This window comes from Lineus longissimus, chromosome 1 (assembly GCF_910592395.1).
Source record: "Lineus longissimus chromosome 1, tnLinLong1.2, whole genome shotgun sequence".
Lineage (NCBI taxonomy): Eukaryota > Metazoa > Nemertea > Pilidiophora > Heteronemertea > Lineidae > Lineus > Lineus longissimus.
Genome location: NC_088308.1, coordinates 15544047 through 15564812, shown reverse-complemented (window position 1 = coordinate 15564812; position 20766 = coordinate 15544047). Strand labels below are relative to the sequence as shown.

General features: G+C 40.6%; 1 protein-coding gene across 6 annotated transcripts in view; it reads left to right on the top strand.

Moving 5' to 3' along the window:
• LOC135488681 (H(+)/Cl(-) exchange transporter 7-like) overlaps positions 1–20766 on the top strand; it is a 353896-nt gene that overhangs the window by 33377 nt on the left and 299753 nt on the right. For all 6 annotated transcript variants that reach the window (XR_010447011.1, XM_064773357.1, XM_064773347.1 and 3 more), the window contains exons 5-6: positions 4975–5084; positions 11915–12058. Coding sequence is in view for 5 of the 6 variants with exons in the window: in XM_064773357.1 (XP_064629427.1) it covers positions 4975–5084; positions 11915–12058 (254 nt within the window). In the remaining variant the exon portion in view is untranslated. The remainder of the gene's footprint in view (positions 1–4974; positions 5085–11914; positions 12059–20766) is intronic.

Below are 20766 nucleotides of genomic sequence, written 5' to 3'. Positions count from 1 at the left end.
ACTCTCAATCAAATGTGCAGAGTATCCTTGTCCCTTTGTTTATGGTAGACCCCCTCCAACGGGTACAACAATCATCAATTACCCACTCCCTTTTGCTGGAATACTTTTCAATCCCTCCCTATTGCTGACAGGTATACATTTGCATACACAACCCATCACACGTGTAATTTTTAGCTACGCTGGCTTCCAGCGGAGCTTATGGTTTGTACTGGAGCTGGCCGAAAGTAGTTCCAGCAAAATAGTTTCATTTTCATCCGAATTTGCTGTAGCTGGGCCAGAAAATGTGCCAGGATACCAATATTTTGAACTCTTGTTTTGATAGGATTATAGCTATTCACAGCAGAAAGACTAAACGCCCCGTAATTGGCAGTAATTAGCAGATTTTAAGCTGGAAATTGTCGTCTGGTCAAAAGTCGCAAAACGGCCTCGATCCTACCTGTCTCTGTAATGTACTGAACGCGCTGCACATAATGCATTGGTCTAAGGCATTGCAGCTGAGGCTGATAAAGTGATGGCCATTTTGCGAATGTACATAGAGTGTGTACGTTCACTTTAAAACATAGTTCCAGTCTAAATTTTTCAAACGAGCAGCTAGGAAGTGGTATTTCCCTATATTTTGATTTTCAATGTCAACATGTCGTTTTGTGGGGTTATTTTGTTTAATTCTTATTAATATTGCCGATAAAAGACACGTAGAGAAACCCAGATTCATGCGCTCAGTTCATCTACGTATGGTAGACATTTTGGGAGAAAACCAGGGTGAGTTTTCTCTGTATTTTCTCTTGATTTGCTTGGTACAATTCTTATTTATACCTCCATGATTGTACCATGGAGGTATAAATAAGATTTATTTATAAGCCGAAGGCTTTTCTGCGAAGTGCTACTATGGTTAACGTGCATACGACGTATCCAATGTAAACAATGTTTCTCAAGTCCATGGATTCGTTTCAAATGGCTTAACCCTTTCACTGCCGGAGGCGCACTTCTGCGACAATCAATATTATTCCCTTTACTGCCGGAGGCGCACTTCTGCGACAATTATCCATACACTATAAAACCATTGAAATTTCGTTATTGAGCGTGGTTAGCGTAGAGTTTGATAGATGGCGTGGTAGTATAGATGGTTCAGCAAAACATGGCGGATGGTTTTATATTTCGATGTTTGGAAGTTTATCGAGTAATTTGAAGCCAAAATGACCAAGAAGAAACTGACTGTGTCTGAGGTCCTTGATGAGCTGGATATAGTGAACGATTCGGACTCTGGTGAGGAGTTCGTCGATGATGATGATTTAGATCCTGACTTTGATGTAAATGATGAACAAATTAGCGATAATGAGAGTGTGTATATTGTGTTTTGCCAATTACATAGTTTTTTCAAAAAAAATTTCGTCCTCGTTATAAATTCAAGATGGCGGTGTGCAAATTAGGGCAAATTATGGTCCCATTTTGAAGAGTAGGCAACACTGAACAACTTTTATATACATTGTTTTGCTCTATCTTCAGAGGCTTTCTCTCTACAGGGTTGAGAAATATCCGTACTCAAAATCATGTTAAAACAAAGAAACCTACCGGCAGGTGAGGTAGCTAAAAATTAGAAGCTACCGGCAGTGAAAGGGTTAAATTTGACTTAAAATGGCCGCCAGAAGAGATAAACGCGCGAATGAAGCAACTCGACTATTCTGAGCTCCGAGAGAGAACCACACGATTATTCTCACTGTTTTTTAATCAAACTTCAATTTCTGGGGGTTTACCCCCCCCGACATATGTGTTTTGATTTTTGATACTTTAGTAATAATATCCAAAAGATGCTTAAAATGGATATAATCCCGAAATAATGAAGCAAAAGACGGGCAGGCGTTTCGAGAAAAAAAATTTTATTTTGAGATTTCAATAAACCTTTTGAATGAATTCCACATGGGCCGTGGTGGAATCCGAAGACACCTTGAGGAGGAATGTATGTTTTTATGGGGTACCATTGGTTTTGCAGAACTTCTGTTTTTTTCTAAAGAATAATCAATATTCGCTAGCAGGCTTTTTATGCTCCCAGGTATGAAGAGGGTTCTATGTTCCTCAGGTTCTTTGTTCATCAGTCTGGTGTTCCTCAAGAGTCAAGTGTCTTCCAGTCTCTTGGCCTGCAAAAACCCTTTCCAACCAATTTTTTATGCATTAACCCTTCGGCAACATGTTGTATGGGGAAAAACCTGATCCCTGACCCCTTGAATTGGTTGCCCAGGTACGACCACAAGCAATTGTCTCAAGGAAGCCACCAGGACGACCTCTTGGTAGTCTTGCCAATATCATGCCAGTGAAAAGGAAGGGTAATGATGGTTGAGGGTTGCAGTAAGGGTACCATCAAAGCGACGAAGTAGTCTGCTGGAATTGCGAGGTATTTTTAACGAACAGTAAAACTGCCATTCTCAGTCTTAGTCTATGCTGCTGATACGGAAAACCGTGAGGAGCTGCATGAACTGGGCCTACATTATTTACAATACATTACAGTTACATACCCGATACCGGTACATGAACAAATGCAATACACTGCCACATATGTGCAGGGAAGTAAAGTATGCATTGCAAGCCTTGTGTCCAAACTATACCAAGGTGAACGTTAGTAAATAAGGGTGAACTTTTTCAAATTTATTAACTTTATTTTATATATCCCCCCCACACCAGTTCACTAGTTTTTCACAAATGTTTTGATCTTTTTTTGTACATTTATGTTTTACCTTATCACCAACATGAACAGCAAGCCATACAGGGTTGTATATCCTCTCACCGTTTTTGCTTATCAGCACAGACTACTCATTGTTTTTGTAACATAAGATCGGGAATGTTGATAATAAATATCTTATTTTGATGGTGTTTTTTTACAAAGTGATATTTTTTCTCATCTTTACAGGATGATGCAGTCTATAATCTACGAGTCATTCCGGTGGTCTCCACTGGCAAAGTGGTGTTGCTGTGCATGCTGTGGAACTGGTGACCAATCAACCAGTCAGCCATGAGATTGACAGGATCGGGAAAGAAGACGCTGTATCTTAGCTGATTTGTCCTTCATGTTTTGGTCCTGTTTTACTGTATTATACAAGTTGATTGAATAAAGAAGCCTTGAAATTGAATAGGCATCTCTGAATTTTGATTTATTATTGAAAAATAAAGCTTGCCTATTAAACCTAAACTCTTGAACATGCAACCTTTAACCCTTATACTAGTGTCATGCTCGACCTTAGGTCGAGTTAAAATTCCTACCCCTTTACTGTTGCGCTCGACCCTGGGTCGAGAGAGAGGGAAATGCCTCAGAAAATAAATTATCCACGGCGCAATTGGAGTCCTTTATGTTTAGTTTATCTGCCATTGTAAAGACGGCACTGCGTCTGATCATTTGATATCAGGAAACCAAATCGTTTCTACATGAAAATTTCCCGCAACTTGCTACTGAAAGTCAAGCACCTTTTCAAAAGAGGTGAGGCAAGGGGTATGGTGATGTAAGAGACGTCATCATGCCTCATGTCACAATCAAGTAAGAGACCGCATTGTCGCCTGAATGATATGAGACGAGAAGGTGATGTCACAATCAAGTAGGTGACCACATTGTAGCCTGATCGATGTAAGAGAAGAGCGTGATGTATGAGACGTTATCATGCCTGATGTCACTGTCAAGTAAGACTTCGTTGTAGCCTGATTGATATAAGAGAAGCGGGTGATGAAAGAGACCGCATCGTGCCTCGTCACAATCAAGTAAGAGACCGCATTGTAGCCTGATTGATATGAGAGTAGAGAGGGTGATGTTAGAGACGGCATCATGCCTCTTGTGACAATCTAGAGACTGCATTGTAGCCTTATGGGAGGGAATAGGGCAGTGTCACAAGAACTAATCTAAACTCAAGGTAATGAAGGAGAGATTTGCACTGACGTACTATTATGACCTTCTGCTCTACTTTAAGACTGTTATAGCTAAAGTAGTCGTGTTTGGTATCGAACTAAAGATAATGAACAGTAGGTTTGTGCTAACCCATTTTCATGACCAACTGACCTACTTGGCGACGGTTACAGCGGAAGGTGTCATCCGTGTTCGATATCAAACTAAAAGTGTTTAAGAGTAGGTTTACCCTGATATACTTTTATGACTCACTAAACAACTTGAACACCGTTAGAGGAAGGCAGTTACGTTAATGGTATCAAACTAAAGGTATTGAAATAGCAGTTTTGCGCTGGCCTGCTTAAACACAGTTGGAGCAAAGGCACTGAAGGTATTGAAGAGCGGATGTGTGTAACTTCTCCTTGTTTAGTTATAGGGCTTATTCATATTCTGTGAAGATTTACATGAAGGACCTGAATCTGTCTATTCAGTATTTAAACGCTGTTTTAAGCTGAACGCCCTTCATGAATTTGGCCCCATTTGTCTAAGCTTGATTCCATCTAGTCTGTTCACATCTCCCTATCTACCATAAACCTACATTCTGGTACTCGCACAAACTACTTGCTACATTTTGTTATCATTCATCTCATTCCTTGCTATTAAATTCGGCCAGCGCAGCTATTCAGGCCGCCAGGCCTCTAGTTTTGTACCTCACACGACTTCAGTTTGGGGAAATATAACTTGACTTTAGTATCTGAAGAAGGGGCCTATATTTGAATTGCATACCCCTTGGGCCTATTTTTGGACTTGACTGAAATAGGTGGTCTTTTTGCCCTGCACTTGTCATGCTTTGTCGACCAAAAAATCATCCTATGTCACTCTTTTCATGGTACAAAAGACATCGTAGTTAACTACCAGGGCCCTGCTACATTTTGCCTTTTGCAACCACTGGGGCTATGGGTTTAAAACTTGGTAGACATGATCCGCTAGGTCAGATCGCGCTGACCATGAATTGTCCACTCCTCTCTACTTTTGTTCAGTGTAGGCACCCAGGTGACTACATGGTTCATGGACCATTTTATTATGCAATTTGTGTTCCTTAACTTGTCCTTCAGATGTTGATCAGTGTGTGGCTGATGGTTGCCTAGCTATTTCCATGGCTCTGTGGGCTGCACTGAATGCAGGAGCAGTTCTAATTGCTTCGTGCTTAGTGGTCTTAGGAGAGGTATGTTTTCTGGTACCTAATCATGGCATGTATCAGTTATAGATTCTAAGAGCCTGTAACATGTGGGCTACTGAGGCGGTCATTACCATATCCCCAGCACTGCTCCAGCTTCTGTCAATAAAATCACCAAGAAATCAATGGATTCCTCTAAAATATGTGCAAACTCTGGAAGAAGTGATTAAAAAGGTCCTATCACTTTATTTGTTCATTTCATACTCTAAAATATGTGAAAACTCTGGAAAGTGATTAAAAAGGTCCTATCACTTTATTTGTTCATTTGATACTTCTAAAAGGCTGTTCTAAATTCATTATTATCTTGTGTCTTTGACAGATACTGATATACTGGGATGCACACTGTGCATAAAAATATCATTTGCTACAATGTGGTCTGGATTTCTCTCTGCATTGTTTGAACCCATAAATTAGCCTGAACCAATGAAGAAAAAAATTATTTTAATATCTCTCTTATTTCTCGGGATATTGACTTTGTTTGAAGCTTGTATTATGAGCTTAGTTTTTGGCTCACCATAGGGGTGTCTATACAATACCGTTGTGTCTGTCATCCATCGGCGTCATCTGTATCCTGTTTCAAAAACATGTGGTTGTCTTTTCCGCTGGAAACCCACTCGTGATATTTCCACTTAAAAAACACATGAGTGTTGTTTTCTGTTTATCACATGCCACTAATGTTATTTTTGGAGGGATTTGTATCTCAAATCATCGCAAATATCCAAGACCAAAAGTGCGCCTTGCGTTGCAATGACGTGAAATCCACGGCCGCAATGACGCGATGACGTTACCACAACAATGTACCCCTGATCCCCGTTGTCAGGCCTTCAACAATGACGCGTTTCGTCGTCTGTCGTTGCCGTTAGCGGAGCACGTTTTGCAAAGGTTGGGCTAGATGGCTAAAACTAGATGGCTAAAACTCAACGCTAGGGCTAGATTGCGGCCATCTTGGAAATTGTTTATTTGCCTTTTTGGCTCACCTGTGAGCCTTTACCATCACGCAGTGTCCGTTGTCGTCTGTTGTCGTCATCGTCGTTAGACATGGGTGGCACGTTTTGTAACCGCTCAAGCTTTTGAACTCTTACTTCGTACACATGTACCCCTAGGTGACCGCTACTCAGAGACCGAATCGCGGCCTCATATGATTCACGGTTTTGCCACCAGGGGGCTAGAGGTCAAAAATGGAAAAATTGTGTTTTCTCCCTTATTACCAGTCCAAAAAATTTGAAAAATATATGGTAGGTACTTCTACCAATGAAACATCACATATCCTCCGGGTTTTTGATTTGACCTACTTTTGAAGGTCACAGAGGTTAAAGTTTGTCGGCAGCAATGCCGTTAGTCGGTGGTGGCACGTTTCGTAAACACTTGAGCCAGAGATCTGAAACTTAATTGGTACAAACCCCTACTTAGAGACCAAATCTTGGCCTAATACAATTCACGGTTTGGCCAATTGGAGGCCAAACGTTAAAAGTGAAAATATGCGATTACTTGCCTAATATGATATGATAGGTACTTCATATATCCTTTGCGGGTTTTTTACCTACTTTTCAAGGTCACAAGGTCAAGGTCGTCTAGGTGCACTGCCGTTGGACAACAGTGGCACGTTTTGTAATTGCTGAAGCTATTGAACTCTAACTTGGTACACATGTACCCCTGGGTGATCGCTACTGAGAGGCCAAATTGCGGTCTCACATGATTCACGGTTTGGCCACCAGAGGGCCGAAGGTCATAAATGAAAATATGGGGTTTCTCTCTTATTACTGGTCTGAAAGTGAAAGATTTGAAGAAAAAAATATGGTAGGTACTTCTTGCAGTGTTACATCATATATCCTCCGCATTTTTTTCAACCTACTTTTCAAGGTCACAAGGTCAAGGTCGTCTGATGGGGCACCGATGTTCGATAACAGTGGCACAGTTTGTAATTGCTTAAGCCAGAGATGTCAAACTTGGTACAAATGTTCTCCTGGGCAATCCCTCTTCAGAGACCGAACCGTTGCATGATGCGATTCATGGTTTCGCCATAAGGAGGCCAATCAGCAAAGTGCACCCTGAATACTGGTCAAAAATTTGAAAAAACACCCCCCTTTTGACCAGTCACTGAAGAAACAACTGATTACCACACCAAATGATACGTTGTATTTACAAATGCACATCATGTGGACCATACAGGGATCATTGACAATTGCTGGTCTGACCATGAAATGATATATACAGCTTCACCAATGTCAGAATCACTGACCCCATAGCCTTCCCTTTGACACAGGTGTGCACATAGTCCCTGGACCATTTCACTGAAGATAATGGTTGTACGTAGAGTGACGAAATTTATGGTGGGTGTATCTAATAAGGTTAAATGACATATCACCCGGGTTTTTGATTTGACCACATTTTCAAGGTCACAGAGGTCAAAGTTCACTAAATCCCCAATGGGTGGCACGTTTCTATTTGAGCTAGTAGGTTCTAAACTTTTGAGAACATATATCAAGGGACCCTCTATTCTACCTGAAAAGCCAGGCGGCCATCTTGAAAATGAAACAGTCAGATTGCAACCAAATTTCATGTGATTGTATATCTATGTAGTCTCTACAGCATCCCTGATTTTCAGTCAAATCCATCTACCAATATGGCCGCAAGATGGCCCTGTTGAAAATTAAACAAAGTCCTATTACCCCGGAACTAATGATGAGATTGCAACCAAACTTCATGTGATTATGTATCTATGTACTCTTATCATTATCCCAAATTTTCAGTCAAATCCCATGACAAATATGGTCACCAGGCCGCCATTTTGAAAATCCAACAAAGTCCTATTACTCCTAAACTGTTGAACAGAGATCAACCAATTTCCATGTAACATGTACACTCTTCAATAACCCTGAAATTCAGTCAACTTTATAACCAAAATGATATACTTAGATGGTACCGGTAATTTTCTTTGGTGCCATTGAGCCGAGAAGAATAATATTATTCAATGGAATCAAAACTGATGAAACTGTTCTCCCCATATCCACTGCAAATGACATGCATTACATTACCTGAGGTGAGCACATGGTCAGCTAGATGGCTGAAACTTGGCATAATGATAGCTTTGGGCAATATGCAGGCCTCTCAATTGCAATTCCTTAGTAATAAGAGGACGTGGCTGTTTTGACTTGTCAGTCCTCTGCTACAAGGTACACCGTATCCCAGTACATGGTGAACTGTCAGTGATAATACATCGGCAATGGCGTGTAACTTGATATCTATGGCCTAATTAGGGGCAAGCAAGTTTTGTATGGCATAAAAACCATCTTTGAAATGGATGTTATTCAACATATGAGGCCCATTTAGGCTCTGTAGTCAATAAAAACAGTGGGCTCTGTCTTTATTGGCTCTGACAGAGTTTTATTTATGCTGTGGTAAGTTCAAACAGATAAATAAAAATCTCTATTTTTCCATGAATGAGAGTGTTAAACTTTTTTTCTTAATGGCGACAGAATGAGGCCCCTTCCAGAGAGCGATATCATATAACCGTACCTTCCTTGCATTTTTTGGATCAAAAGAGTCATCACCCGCGCCGTTATAGGGCGCCCATGCTATTATAGCGCAATATGAAAAGCGCCCAAAATAGGGTTAAAAAAAAGAAGGGTGTATTGATCTTCATGCAATTGAAAGGCTGATATGCCAGGATGTTTTTTTTGCGATTAGACGTACCTTCTGGCCTCAAGGCTGCCATCTTGGAAATTCATGGTTTTTGGCCATTTTGAAGCTAATGGTTAGAGCAACGGAATTTTCATGGTGGATTTATCTAAAAAGTTTACCTCACATGTCACCCGGGTTTATGATTTGACCTGCTTTTCAAGGTGACAGAGGTCAAACTATAAAATTTCTTGGATGGTGTCACGTTTACTTCACTATTTGTGGTAGGCTATGTAAGTTTAATCGGTAGACACCTATTAGGCGCATCTCTTCATATTGACAATGATTTGGTCACTGTGATCTACTTTTCAGGTATAAGTAGGTCAATGCCTTAAAAATCCTATATTGGTCATATAACAAGAAACATTCACTGTGTGATCTTCAAATGTATGTCATTGATTAATCTGAACAAGCTTAACATTGTGCTTAAGACTATTGACCTTAACCAAATTTCCAAGGTCACAGAAGTCAAACTCCGACGGTGGCATGTTTCTTCACTATTTGTCATAGACTCTTCAAATTGAAATGCAGACACCTATTAGGCATCTCTACATGTTGTAAAAAATTCAGTTTAATGTGACCTACTTTTCAGGTGTAACGAGGTCACACAGTCATAAATTTCTGTTCTATCTCAAGAAAAACAGTTACTGTGTGATCTTCAAATGTATGTTATTGACATTGATTGATCAAGCTGAACGTAGTTGAAACATTTTGCCCTTGACCTTATTTCCTGGGCCACCAAGGTCAAACTCTGTGTAACCATGACAGAACTATCTTCATTCATTGACAGCAGGTGAGCACATGCCCCCTGACCATTTCATTAGCTCACCTCCAGAGAGATGAGCCTATCTTAAGGTGCAGTATCCATTGCCTCTCGACGTCGTCGTCATCTTCAATTAGGAAGGCACGTTTTGTAACTACAGTGGAACCCCGGTCGGCGACCACCTCAGTAACGCGACCACCCCGCGAACACGACCAAAATTCTCCGGTCCCGAATGGTTTTCTCTCTAATTCCCATTAACTGGCCCTCGCTAACACGACCACCCCGGTACCCAGACCGCGACCACCAGCTTGGTCGGTCCCAAACTGCAAATTAACCCCGCTAACGCGACCATGAGGCCTAATTGCCGTAATCAACCATGACTGCATGGTATCAATTGGCACCTTCTCGCAAATCCGTGTTGATAATTAGCACCTCGAACACAATGACCATGGGAATTCATATGAAAATAAATGATGTGTAAGTGAGTTTGATCTTGGAGGAACTATACTTCAAGTATAATTCCTCCACGGTTTGATCAAATGTAAGCGCAAATAAAATGAAGAATAAACTTTCTTTTCGACTCACGGTTTGTTTTTTCATCATTTAGTATTAAATGATGTCAAGAGGCATGCACACGTAGTTTTTAGGACAAATAAATTATGTTGATTAGTAAGAGTACCGATACTCAAAGTAAAGAATGCTTACTACGTCGTTATGTTGATAAAATACGTTATTAAAAAGATGATTTAATCAGTACCAGTTCAAATTGGCTAATGTTAAAGCAGGAAGACATCACCTCTCTCAATGTTAGCGGGAATATTAGCTTGACATCAAGAAGGGCAGCTGCCGATGGTGTGAATTACATGCTTGTTCTAATTAGCATGCTCAAGTTTTAATGTAATGTTTGGTCTAATTAGCTCTCGTCAGTTTATTTACTCATTTACATAAGTTGCAAATTAAACGCAAAACACTCAAGAAAATGATTTTTTATTCGTAATATACACACAAAATTATCGAATCACCCGGTGGCGTAGTCATTAATGCATGTCAATGTACACACAGCAGGACGATGTTTTGGCGGGAAAACCTACTTATGATTCTTAAATTCACTAACGCGACCACCCCGGTAACACGACCACTTCGGCTTAGTCCCTTGGGTGGTCGTGTTACCGGGGTTCCACTGTACTTGAAACTTGTTCCCCTATGAAATGAAAGCGGCGACCAAGTTTCGATTCCTGATTTTGCCTCTAGGTGGCTTAAACCAAGACCAAAAAGTGGTATATCTATCTAACTAAGGGCTCGATCATCACCTCGTAACTACTTGAGTTATTGACTTAAAACTTTGTAAAAATGTAGCGCTGTGTTATGAAACCTTGCAAGTTGCAGACAAAATTTCAGTCTGGTTTGATTCCTGTTATGCCCACCAGTCAGTTGGGAGAAATTTCAAAATTGAAAATGTTTTCAAATTTGAAAACTGGTCTTCAAATTTGAAAAGTGGTCTTCAAATTTGAAAACTCTCCTGAGTGCTGTCTATAGGTGCTTGTTCCTCATTGTGTTTTACAGGGAAGATCTGTTGCATTTTGCAATTTTCTGCTACCACATAACAGTGGCGATGACTGTTAGGAACAGAGAGACACTCATAAAGCTGAGGTTGCATCTACTGGACTGATTTGTCACCACCTAAACTCCAAATGATTTGATATAATAAATGTCAAGACTGGATTTACTTGTTTTCACTAGGTTGTCAACTGGGTTGCGACTGTCAAAGGAACAGGTAATACTGTCAAAACCTGAAATTCCTTATCACACTCATTATATGGAGATATCGATCACCAGAATAGCCAGGTGTCTGGCCTCTAGTTAGCCTCTGGCTGACAGGCATCTATTTATTTACTCACTAGCTGCGCTTACACCACGAAATATTGGTGGACCAATTGCACGTACACCACCACATTGCCGCGACAAATTGGTTCGGCAATCCATTGCCGATACAAATTGCCGAGCGAATTTGTCCCACCAAGCTTGATGGTCCAAATTCGCCCGGCTTGTTGAAAGCTCGGCTTTGTCGTGGTGTAAGCGCAAATGGATCGGCAATTAGCTAGTTAGATGGTTCGGCTCCAGGTGGCGTTTTCGAAATGGCGCTGTCTGCTTATTGTTTGCGCGCCATCTGTAGCCGGATTTTATAACTAGCTGCAGCGCTGGTGTAAGCGCTTGGTGGATTTTCGATGGTGCGGCATTGGTTCCCGAACCAAGATTGGTGGTCCATTTTCAGGTGGTGTAAGTGCGGCTACTGTATGAGGACTTGCATTGCATTTATTGTGTTATTGTCATGGAAATATATTGCTCAAAGGCATCTTTCATGTTTTTCTAATTGCAGCCAGTTGCTGCTGGGAGTGGAATTCCCCAGATCAAGTGTTTTTTAAATGGCATCAAGATTCCCCATGTGGTGCGGATCAAAACTCTTGTGTGTAAGGTGTTAGGAGTAGCATTTTCTGTGGTTGGAGGCTTAGCAGTGGGGAAGGTAAGTTATGTTGTAGAATTTTGATATAAATAATTTTTAGCTCAGCTGACAAAGTCAGCGGAGCTAGTCAAATAGCTATTCGAATGCTGTCATTCCTTCTATCCATCCTTCCATCGATCCGTGCATTATCAGCTATTGTGGGCCTAGTCACTAATCAACAGTGCGCATGCGCTAAATAAGCTCTGAACGGACTACTGCAAAATGCGTTAGCCAACTCAGTCAATCAATATTCTGGGGGGGGGTGCAGGCAAAAAAAATAAGCTCCCGACTTCTGGCACGATTCTATATATATATATATACACCAGCAGACGAAAAATCAAACAATTTGGATGAAATTCGATGGGTCCATCTATAGGTTGAAGATTTGTAATGCTTAGCCAAAATTCTGTAGTGTAAATTTGAGAAAATTTGTGTTTTGGGGCTTTTCCAGCTTGGATAGCTCGAAAAGTGCACTAGTGCGGTCAGTTCCCGACTTCAGAAATAGATGGCAACACTGGAGAAAGTTGAGGTTGATTGGAAAAAAATTTATAGTGTCCATGGGGGGTGTCTTTGTGTGGGAATTTCAGCCAGGAGTTAGGTAATTGCTACTCATACATATTTATTGGAAATGGAGGAAAAGAAGCCAACTTCTTCTTCGAATTAAATGATGTTGGCTACTATAATAAGAGTGATATATGTTGCAGTCACGTTCATAACCTTAAATTGGCCATTGCCTCCTTAGAAATCTATTTTGGGTGGGGTTTCCTCAGGCCCTGCCCCCTCCTTCAGTATATGGACCTGAGCTCATAACAAAACTTGTGTCAAACAATATGAAAATCTCATCATTATGCTTTCAGTAATTCTTGGCCATATAGCCATATATGATTAAAATTAAGAAATCTTATTGGTGCATGGTGGGTCAGTGTCATGGGTATGACGCAAAGGGGGGGGGTCTGGTGGGCAGCTGCATCCACTTCCTCGAGGAAATGTGCAGTCCAACACAATCACGTCTCATCCCTGAGTACCTGTACTTGGAATTAGAGAAAAATCACTGAGCTGTCCTTTACTTAGGATACCCTTGGGACTTGGGTTGTGTGGTGGTGGTGGTGGTGGTGGGGGAGGGGGGAGACATTTATAATGTCCTCTGCTGGGGATGTCAAAATATCGCTCTGCCGGGGAGATTCCACAATAATATTTTCATTTTGTGGAGCCATTGAAATTTAAATGAATTAGCACAGTCAAGGACAGCCTTGCCTTTGGTCGGGGTGGGTAGGTAGTCACCACTTCGTCTGCACCGCTCAAGTCATGGTTAAATGTGACCATTTAATACGGTAGTGGTTGAAGTGCAACAATTCTATGGTTACCCTTCTCATAACCCACTCACTGAAGGGAGGCTCCATTTGCTCAGGCCAGCAGTGGGAAAGGACAATGTTTGGGGCTGTACTCGGGTGTCCTTCTGGCAGTAGCATTGTCTTCTCTATATACCTGGGACAAATTGAAGGCACAGCAGCCGACTTATGGGCAGTGTTGGGGACTTGGGTGTCCTAATAGAGGGGCATCTTTCTGGCAGAACTGAGTAGCATTCAAAGGACACGTGGACTGTGACATCCCACTGTATGTTTCCTGATTCATGACGAATCCAAAACGTCAATTGCAGTTCAAAGTGAAGGACACAACATAATGTTTATCAAAAAATATAATTTTATTATGCACTAGGCAAAATAGTTTCTTTGCATACACAATGAAATAGACCAATGACATGGTGATCACAAGCAAAATTTTGAAATGTCTTTGCCCCGATTCATAAGTGAGAATGACTGAGTATAATGGTTGTTTCACAATTTAAATCAAAATACAAAATAAATATATGATACATGAAATGCAATTTTCTGTAAGCGCGAAAATAGTAAATCACACAGTTTTCCTGAGGTTTTTGAAATGCAGCTATCTCAGATTCAATAAAATAAGTAGAGAGTGGAAGGATTGGTTGCAGCAGAAATGTGAAACTTGACCAAGTTAATTCATGAATATACAACACCAGTACAGCTCATAATTACACTATCTTAAAATATAAAGTTGTGAATTTAACATTCACATCACAATGGAAGGACTGGTTGCAGCAAAATTGTAAAACTTGACCAAATTAATTAATAAATATACAGCACCGTACAGCTAATACCTTGCACAACATGATACACTATTTATAAAATTTCACAATGGAAGGATTGGTTGCAAAAACTATGCACTTAACATTTCATTACATGAACATTTTGGGCACCATGAAATGAAAATCTCGGATACCTGCACAATAAGCAGACTAGTATTACTATCAAATCGCACATGATTTTACAAAACTTTACATCAGATGTTTCTTCAGCAGTTCTCTGATTTTTTCAGGTTTTTATGCCCCCACCAATGCGTAAAGCATTGCGGAGGCATTATGTTTTACCGATCAGGCGTCAGGTGTAGGCGTCAGGCGTCTGTAAATTTTTCGTTTCCGCTCATTTTAAGGACAACGCTTTTAGCGATAACCACGAAACTTTTTTTGTGGGTTGACCTTTACTAAAGGAAGGTTCCTTTCGAAAACAGGCTTGTTCTGATTCTCATTTTGGCCTCCAGGGCGGCGTAATTGAAGTTGGTTACCGTCAATTTTGAGGAGAACTGTTTGTCCGTTTGTCCCATTTTTTGTATGTACGTTGGGGGTGACTAGAGGAAGGTTCCTTTCGAAAACTGGCTTGTCCAGATTGTCAATATGGCCACCAGGGCGGCGTGCTTGAAATCGGTTTCCATCAATTTCAAGAACCGTTCGTCTGATCAAATTCATTTTTGGTATGAACGTTCGGGGTGATTAGAGGAAGGTTCCTTTCGAAAACAGGCTCGTTCCGATTGTCAATATGGCCAACAGGGCTGCGTGCTTGAAATCAGTTTCTGTCAATTTCGTGGAGAACCGTTCGTCCGATTAGATTTATTTTTAGCTCAGCTGACTAAGTCAGCCGAGCTTGTCAAATAAGTTGTTCAGTGGCGTCCGTCTGTCCATCCATCCATCCATCCATCCATCCGTCCGTTAAACCCATGGTGCACATTTTGTAACCGTAAGACCTAGAGACTTCAATTTTGCATTTTTGGATACTTCTGGTCAAACTCTACTTTCAAAACAAAATTTGTCGCCATTCGACCTACTTCCTGCGAGCGAGAGTGCATGAAGGAAACTGGCCTATATCGGCCTAGGAGCAGCAGAATTAGTCGAAATATGCTCTAATATTAAGATAAAATTCTTGAAAATCTATTTTATTGAGAAAAAGTTCAAAATTTTAACAGGAGAGGGCGCTACCTGCCTTTTAATTATTTCTGCCGATTCAAATTCCCGCCCGATGACGTCAGCCATCAATGAAGTCTCCTATTTGCCAGTTCTCAAAACATGGCAGCTACACAACAAAAGCAGTAGCTCCAGGAATAAATCACTGTTCACTTCAGCTTCGTAATCGATTGTACCCCCACTTTATTGTGTTTTGTGTGGTGTTCCTATTCAATCAACGATGTAAGGCCTTATTATGTTGGTTTTAATTGAGAAGGTGCATTATAAGCGGCGTACGAAATACCGAAGCAGAGACAAAATGGCGGCATGTTGTTTACGCTATGTGCAATAATCTTGGAGCTCAATGACACTCAAGTACCCAATTTTCTGCTTAAAAAGTAGTCTGGTAGGCGATATTATCACTAGTTCGTTTCAGTGGTAGTCATAAGGTCTTTAGGGACTAAATTCAGAAATTAGTTCTTGAATATTTGGCGACATTTCTGTGAAAACGATATCGGAAGTGCATGCTCTGTTCGCGATGACATCGCCGATGTATTTTGAAGTGGAGAATTCCCACAGTATGTGCAGTGAATCAGCATGATTCTGTTCGCCTATTATGTTTTAGTTCTACGATTCTTTCATGAGTAAAAAGTAGACATTCTAAGCAATACAATAATGTCACTCCCATAAAAAATTGATTGGAAATTGAGGGAGCTACGGCATTGTCTTCGGCAACTGGCAGCGCTGAAAAAATACATTGCATACACTGTACAATACCAAATGGCACATTTTAAAAAGCGCTCATTGGACAACGTAGGGAATCACCAGAAATGACGTCATCGCTGGTCTAAATAGAAAACTACGGTGGCGCAGTAGAGCACAAGAAAATGTTCAGCATTAACTTCGTCATGCAAGCTTCAGCAACAAAACGATTTCTCATGAATGATTTATTTGATCATCATCAGCTTGTTTCCCCTGATAGATAAAAAAATGATTTACAATTTCCATCAAAGTTTTCTATTTTGTGTATAGTCACATGTTATTTAACTGGCAAGGAGCCAAGCAGTTTTGAATATTCGCGGGAAAATACTTCGTACTTGTAAACGAGGCTATGACAATGAGTATCCTCATTCATGGCATAAACTTCATGTTTCGATAAATATTTTCATACGATGATTTCACCCGAATTATGGTCAGGATTGAGGAATGAACAGTGGCATAATTATGTCAACCAAAAACATTGGTACCGTAGTGAACGCAAAAGGATATCAAACACCATGGAGCATGCCATTTTCATGCATAATGAACTAAACACCGGGAAGATATTAATGATATTAACTCAGCTGAGCGCCAGGCCCTTGGGCCTCTTGTTGGCATTTGCATTGGGGGTGACTGGAAGAAGGTTGCTTTCGAAAACTGGCTTGTTCTGATCGTCAATATGGCCACCATGGGGTGTGCTTGAAATCGGTTTCCGTCAATTGCGAGGAGAACCATTTTTCTGATCAAATTCATTTTTATGCCCCCCCGCCAATTCATAATGCATTGCGGAAGCATTATGTTTTACTGATGTCCGTTCATCCCGTTTGTCCCGTCCGTGCCTCTGTGCATCCATTAGCCGTCTGTAAACTTTTCGTTTCCGCTCATTTTAACGAGAACACTTGGAGTAATAACCATGTAACTTTTTATGTGGGTAGAAAAAGATAATGTGTACAGCGAGCATTACTGACCAATAACATTTTCGTGATGTCAACTAAACCCAGTCAGCTATGACACCAGCTGCCCGGGGTTGTCTGAAAAACACTTCACTTTCATAATACAACAACTCAATGTGCTCGCGGGGGCATATGCCACGCCTTGCGTTGCACTTGTTTGTATCTATTCTTGACTCCAAGTGAAACCAGTTTTGCTTTCATTTCCTCTACAGTCATATCATCAACATTTAGTTCATTTGGGTCGACCACTGGTATATCAGGTTCAACCCTCGCACGCTTTTCATAGATTTCTTTTTCCCAATGCTCAAGCTTTCTTTTCACATAAACCCTATTCTCCCGACCCACATCTTTCAGTTGTAACTGTCTCATAAGTACCTTTCAGGATGCTTGCACATGCATCAGCTTTGTATGAATGTTGTAAATGAACCGACTTTGCATTGTTGTTAACTTTTTTTACCCAGCCCAGAGAATTTCTTTATCACAAGATGAATACTTGAAAGCCGAGGCACATGGTAAATTAAGCAATGCATGTATCGTGTAATATTCGTGGCTTTGTAACCCCTCCGCTGTCGCTCAGCAACTTTCAGAAAGGAGTGTATCCACTCCATGGCCGGTTCACCCATATTTGCAGACTCCACATCATCAACGCTATCATAATCTGTGATCACGAGAGAATACAAGGTACTGAATTTGTCCTGGACTTCAATAACGTCCGGCAAACTTTCCGGATGTAGTGCATGACCAGATGCTGCGTAAGGTGTTTCAACAGCTTCTTTCTCTCCCCCCAACCAAACTTGTGAAATCATGCCCACCACTTTTCCCTGTGCTGTCTTTGATTTTCCAAACCTTGAAGGAGACCCACACTTTGAAAAACATTTCACCAACTCATCAATGTGGCAATAGCCTGCCTTTGGGCACACACCATTTCTCCTTGTCATCTAAGTCACTAGCATCAGAAATTAGGTTGGCAATCAGTCGGTCAGTTACTCTGAGCATCAGATGCAATTCATCTATAACACATTTTATCAGGGGGGTTTGCACCAATGGAGGATATTTACAACCGTTTTTAAAAATTCTGTACACCAGTTGACAGAGAATTTGCCCTCATTTCTTGAACAGACCGAACAATCTCATCCTGCCAGTAGAAGTTGTTTGGATTTGTTACATCACCACGAAGTTCTGTTTTGATTTTGCAATATATAGAAGCATGGTTTGAATTTGCGGTTGACACAACCCCAAAACCAGAATAAGGAACTTGTAATCACCAGCAAGACCGATGCAAAGTTCAGTCTGTTCACCATTAATGTCAATATAACCGGCAGCCGACAATGAATTCATTGATGAAAACATTAGCAAAGGATGTTCTTTAGAGATTAGAACTCTCATGACCCTTGACTACAGCAACCGTGTGGTGACAAGCAGAATCAAGACCTTTTGATTCAGTTGGCCAGATAGAAAAACTCATGAGACACATCCCAGAACTTCGGGAAACATTAGTTCCATCACCACAGAACTTGACAGTGAACTTTTTTGAATCAGGGACCTTGTTTTGAATAGATTTGATTACAAACTCAATTTCATCCTCCACACGTATTTGAGCACCTTTTCGTTTGCTAGGGGTTCTTTGAATATGGCTCAACACATTCATATCAGAACGCAACTGTTTTATCAGATATGTGCGGGGCAGGTCATTCGAAATTAGTGTCAACTCATGATAGAATGCGTCTCATACAATAAATCGATCCAGCAAATGAAACTCTTTCTTCAGTTTTACATTCTCTTCATCGGACAAATCAACCTTATCGCTCACAATGTTATGGCTATCATTGTTTGCATCTCGAACTGTTATACTTTCAACTTCTAGACCATAATGCTGCATGAACCACAAACCTCACTCGGCTCTTGATCGCAACTGTTTAAGGATTTTCCTCTGGTAGGACCGACCAACCCCAGCAAAACCAGCTTTTGGGGTGGATTTGATATCTTTATTTACTCCAATTATCTTTGCACATGATCAGCTTGCTCTGCATTAGTTTTTCGCAAGCTTTCAATTTCAAAATTCTGATCATCAATCTTGGTCTCTTGTTGAAAACATTTTCGACTCAATGCGGACAACTCTCTTCTCAGACTTTGAATTTCAACCTTGTTAGTATTTACTGTTTCTGCAGCCACTGACAACTGCGAAGCAAGTTCAACATTATTTATCAGAAGGTCATGATTATGAGTCTGGATGACGGTAGGGTTTATCAAATCAGACTGCAAAAAATTTATTGTCAGGTTTTTCGTCAACAACGCATCCAGCTGATTACCTCTTTTCTTTTTGCATAACCTACGCTTTGACGGACACTCTCGAATTAACCTTTCAACAACACGTTTTGACTCTGGGTCCAAAGCTAGATTATTTTGAGATAAAAATGCATTTATCTTTTCACTATAGAATTTGTCATGTTTGTCAGAGCGTACTTGAGACTGCAAGTTTAAATTTTCTTTGTTTGACTCAAGTTCATCTACCCATTCAATGCATAGAGAAAGTGGAATGTTGACATGAAACAAAACCGTCTTCCCAAGGTGAGGAAAGGACTTGCATGGCCCAAACTGAAGTTGAATTGGTTTTCTTAAGCTCATGGTGGAAACTTATAACAGAATGTACATGGTACAACTTTATACAGAATGGTTGGCTACTTGCAACAAACATGTGAAGCTGTTCAGAATAGAATCACCGATATGAATAATTCAGTACATATGCAGTAGGAAGGGACTAGAAATATTGGAGAAAGCTAGTCTGCTGCACAATGAAAAAAAACTGGATGTATGGAACTGTACTGCACCAAAACAAATCAAGCTTGAAAATATATTTACACTTAACCTACTACAAGCACATAAGTTTTGTTCATAATACAATACAGACACAACAAGACAGGGTTCTGCACTCTATGAATCCAACCAGAGAATACATATGCACAATGAATGTCAGAGTCCTTATTTCAGCTTCAATCCAGTAACACAAGCACGAACCAAAACACGTTCAATTGGCACTACTTCGCCCACAGGTTTCAGATTATTATCAGAGTCAAGTTCGTAATTCTGACGTGTGAAGGTCAAGGAGGGTTTTAGAAGCACTTGGAAGACAAGCGGTTGCCCATCACCATTCTTATCCACGATATAATCCTAACATCGGGGCAACGCCGGTAATTCAACGAAGTCGTTTTTTGTGAAACTCCGATATCCTCGAACCCTGGCCTGCTCGCCCGTTCCTCCAAAGCAATGACAAAAAACATCCAGGGGAAAGTTGATGTCAATTGATACAACTGATCCACCACATCGTACATTTTTCTGCAGGGCCGCAAACAAATTTACTGCAGCACCTTCAACACGTTCCTTTGTGACATCTGGTTTATCGTACGACTCGACAATATCCCTAGTCACATTCTCCTTGGGCTGCCATGATGATGTCGACCAGGGTCAATCCTTCCACTGGATCAAGTAGTGGTTCGCCTGCAAAGAAAAAGGAATGACACTTAACATTTCATTCAGGTAAAAAAAATAAATATCAAATGTACTTTTTACATCAGCGCTAATGTTATTTGACAATATTTGAAAAACAAGTGCAATATAATGTCTTAGAGCACATTTTTTATGCAAAAATTTACACTTCCAGTTCTACACGAATCGTCACCCGAGAATTTAAGTCTATCTGACAATGTAAATCCAGTACAGTTGGA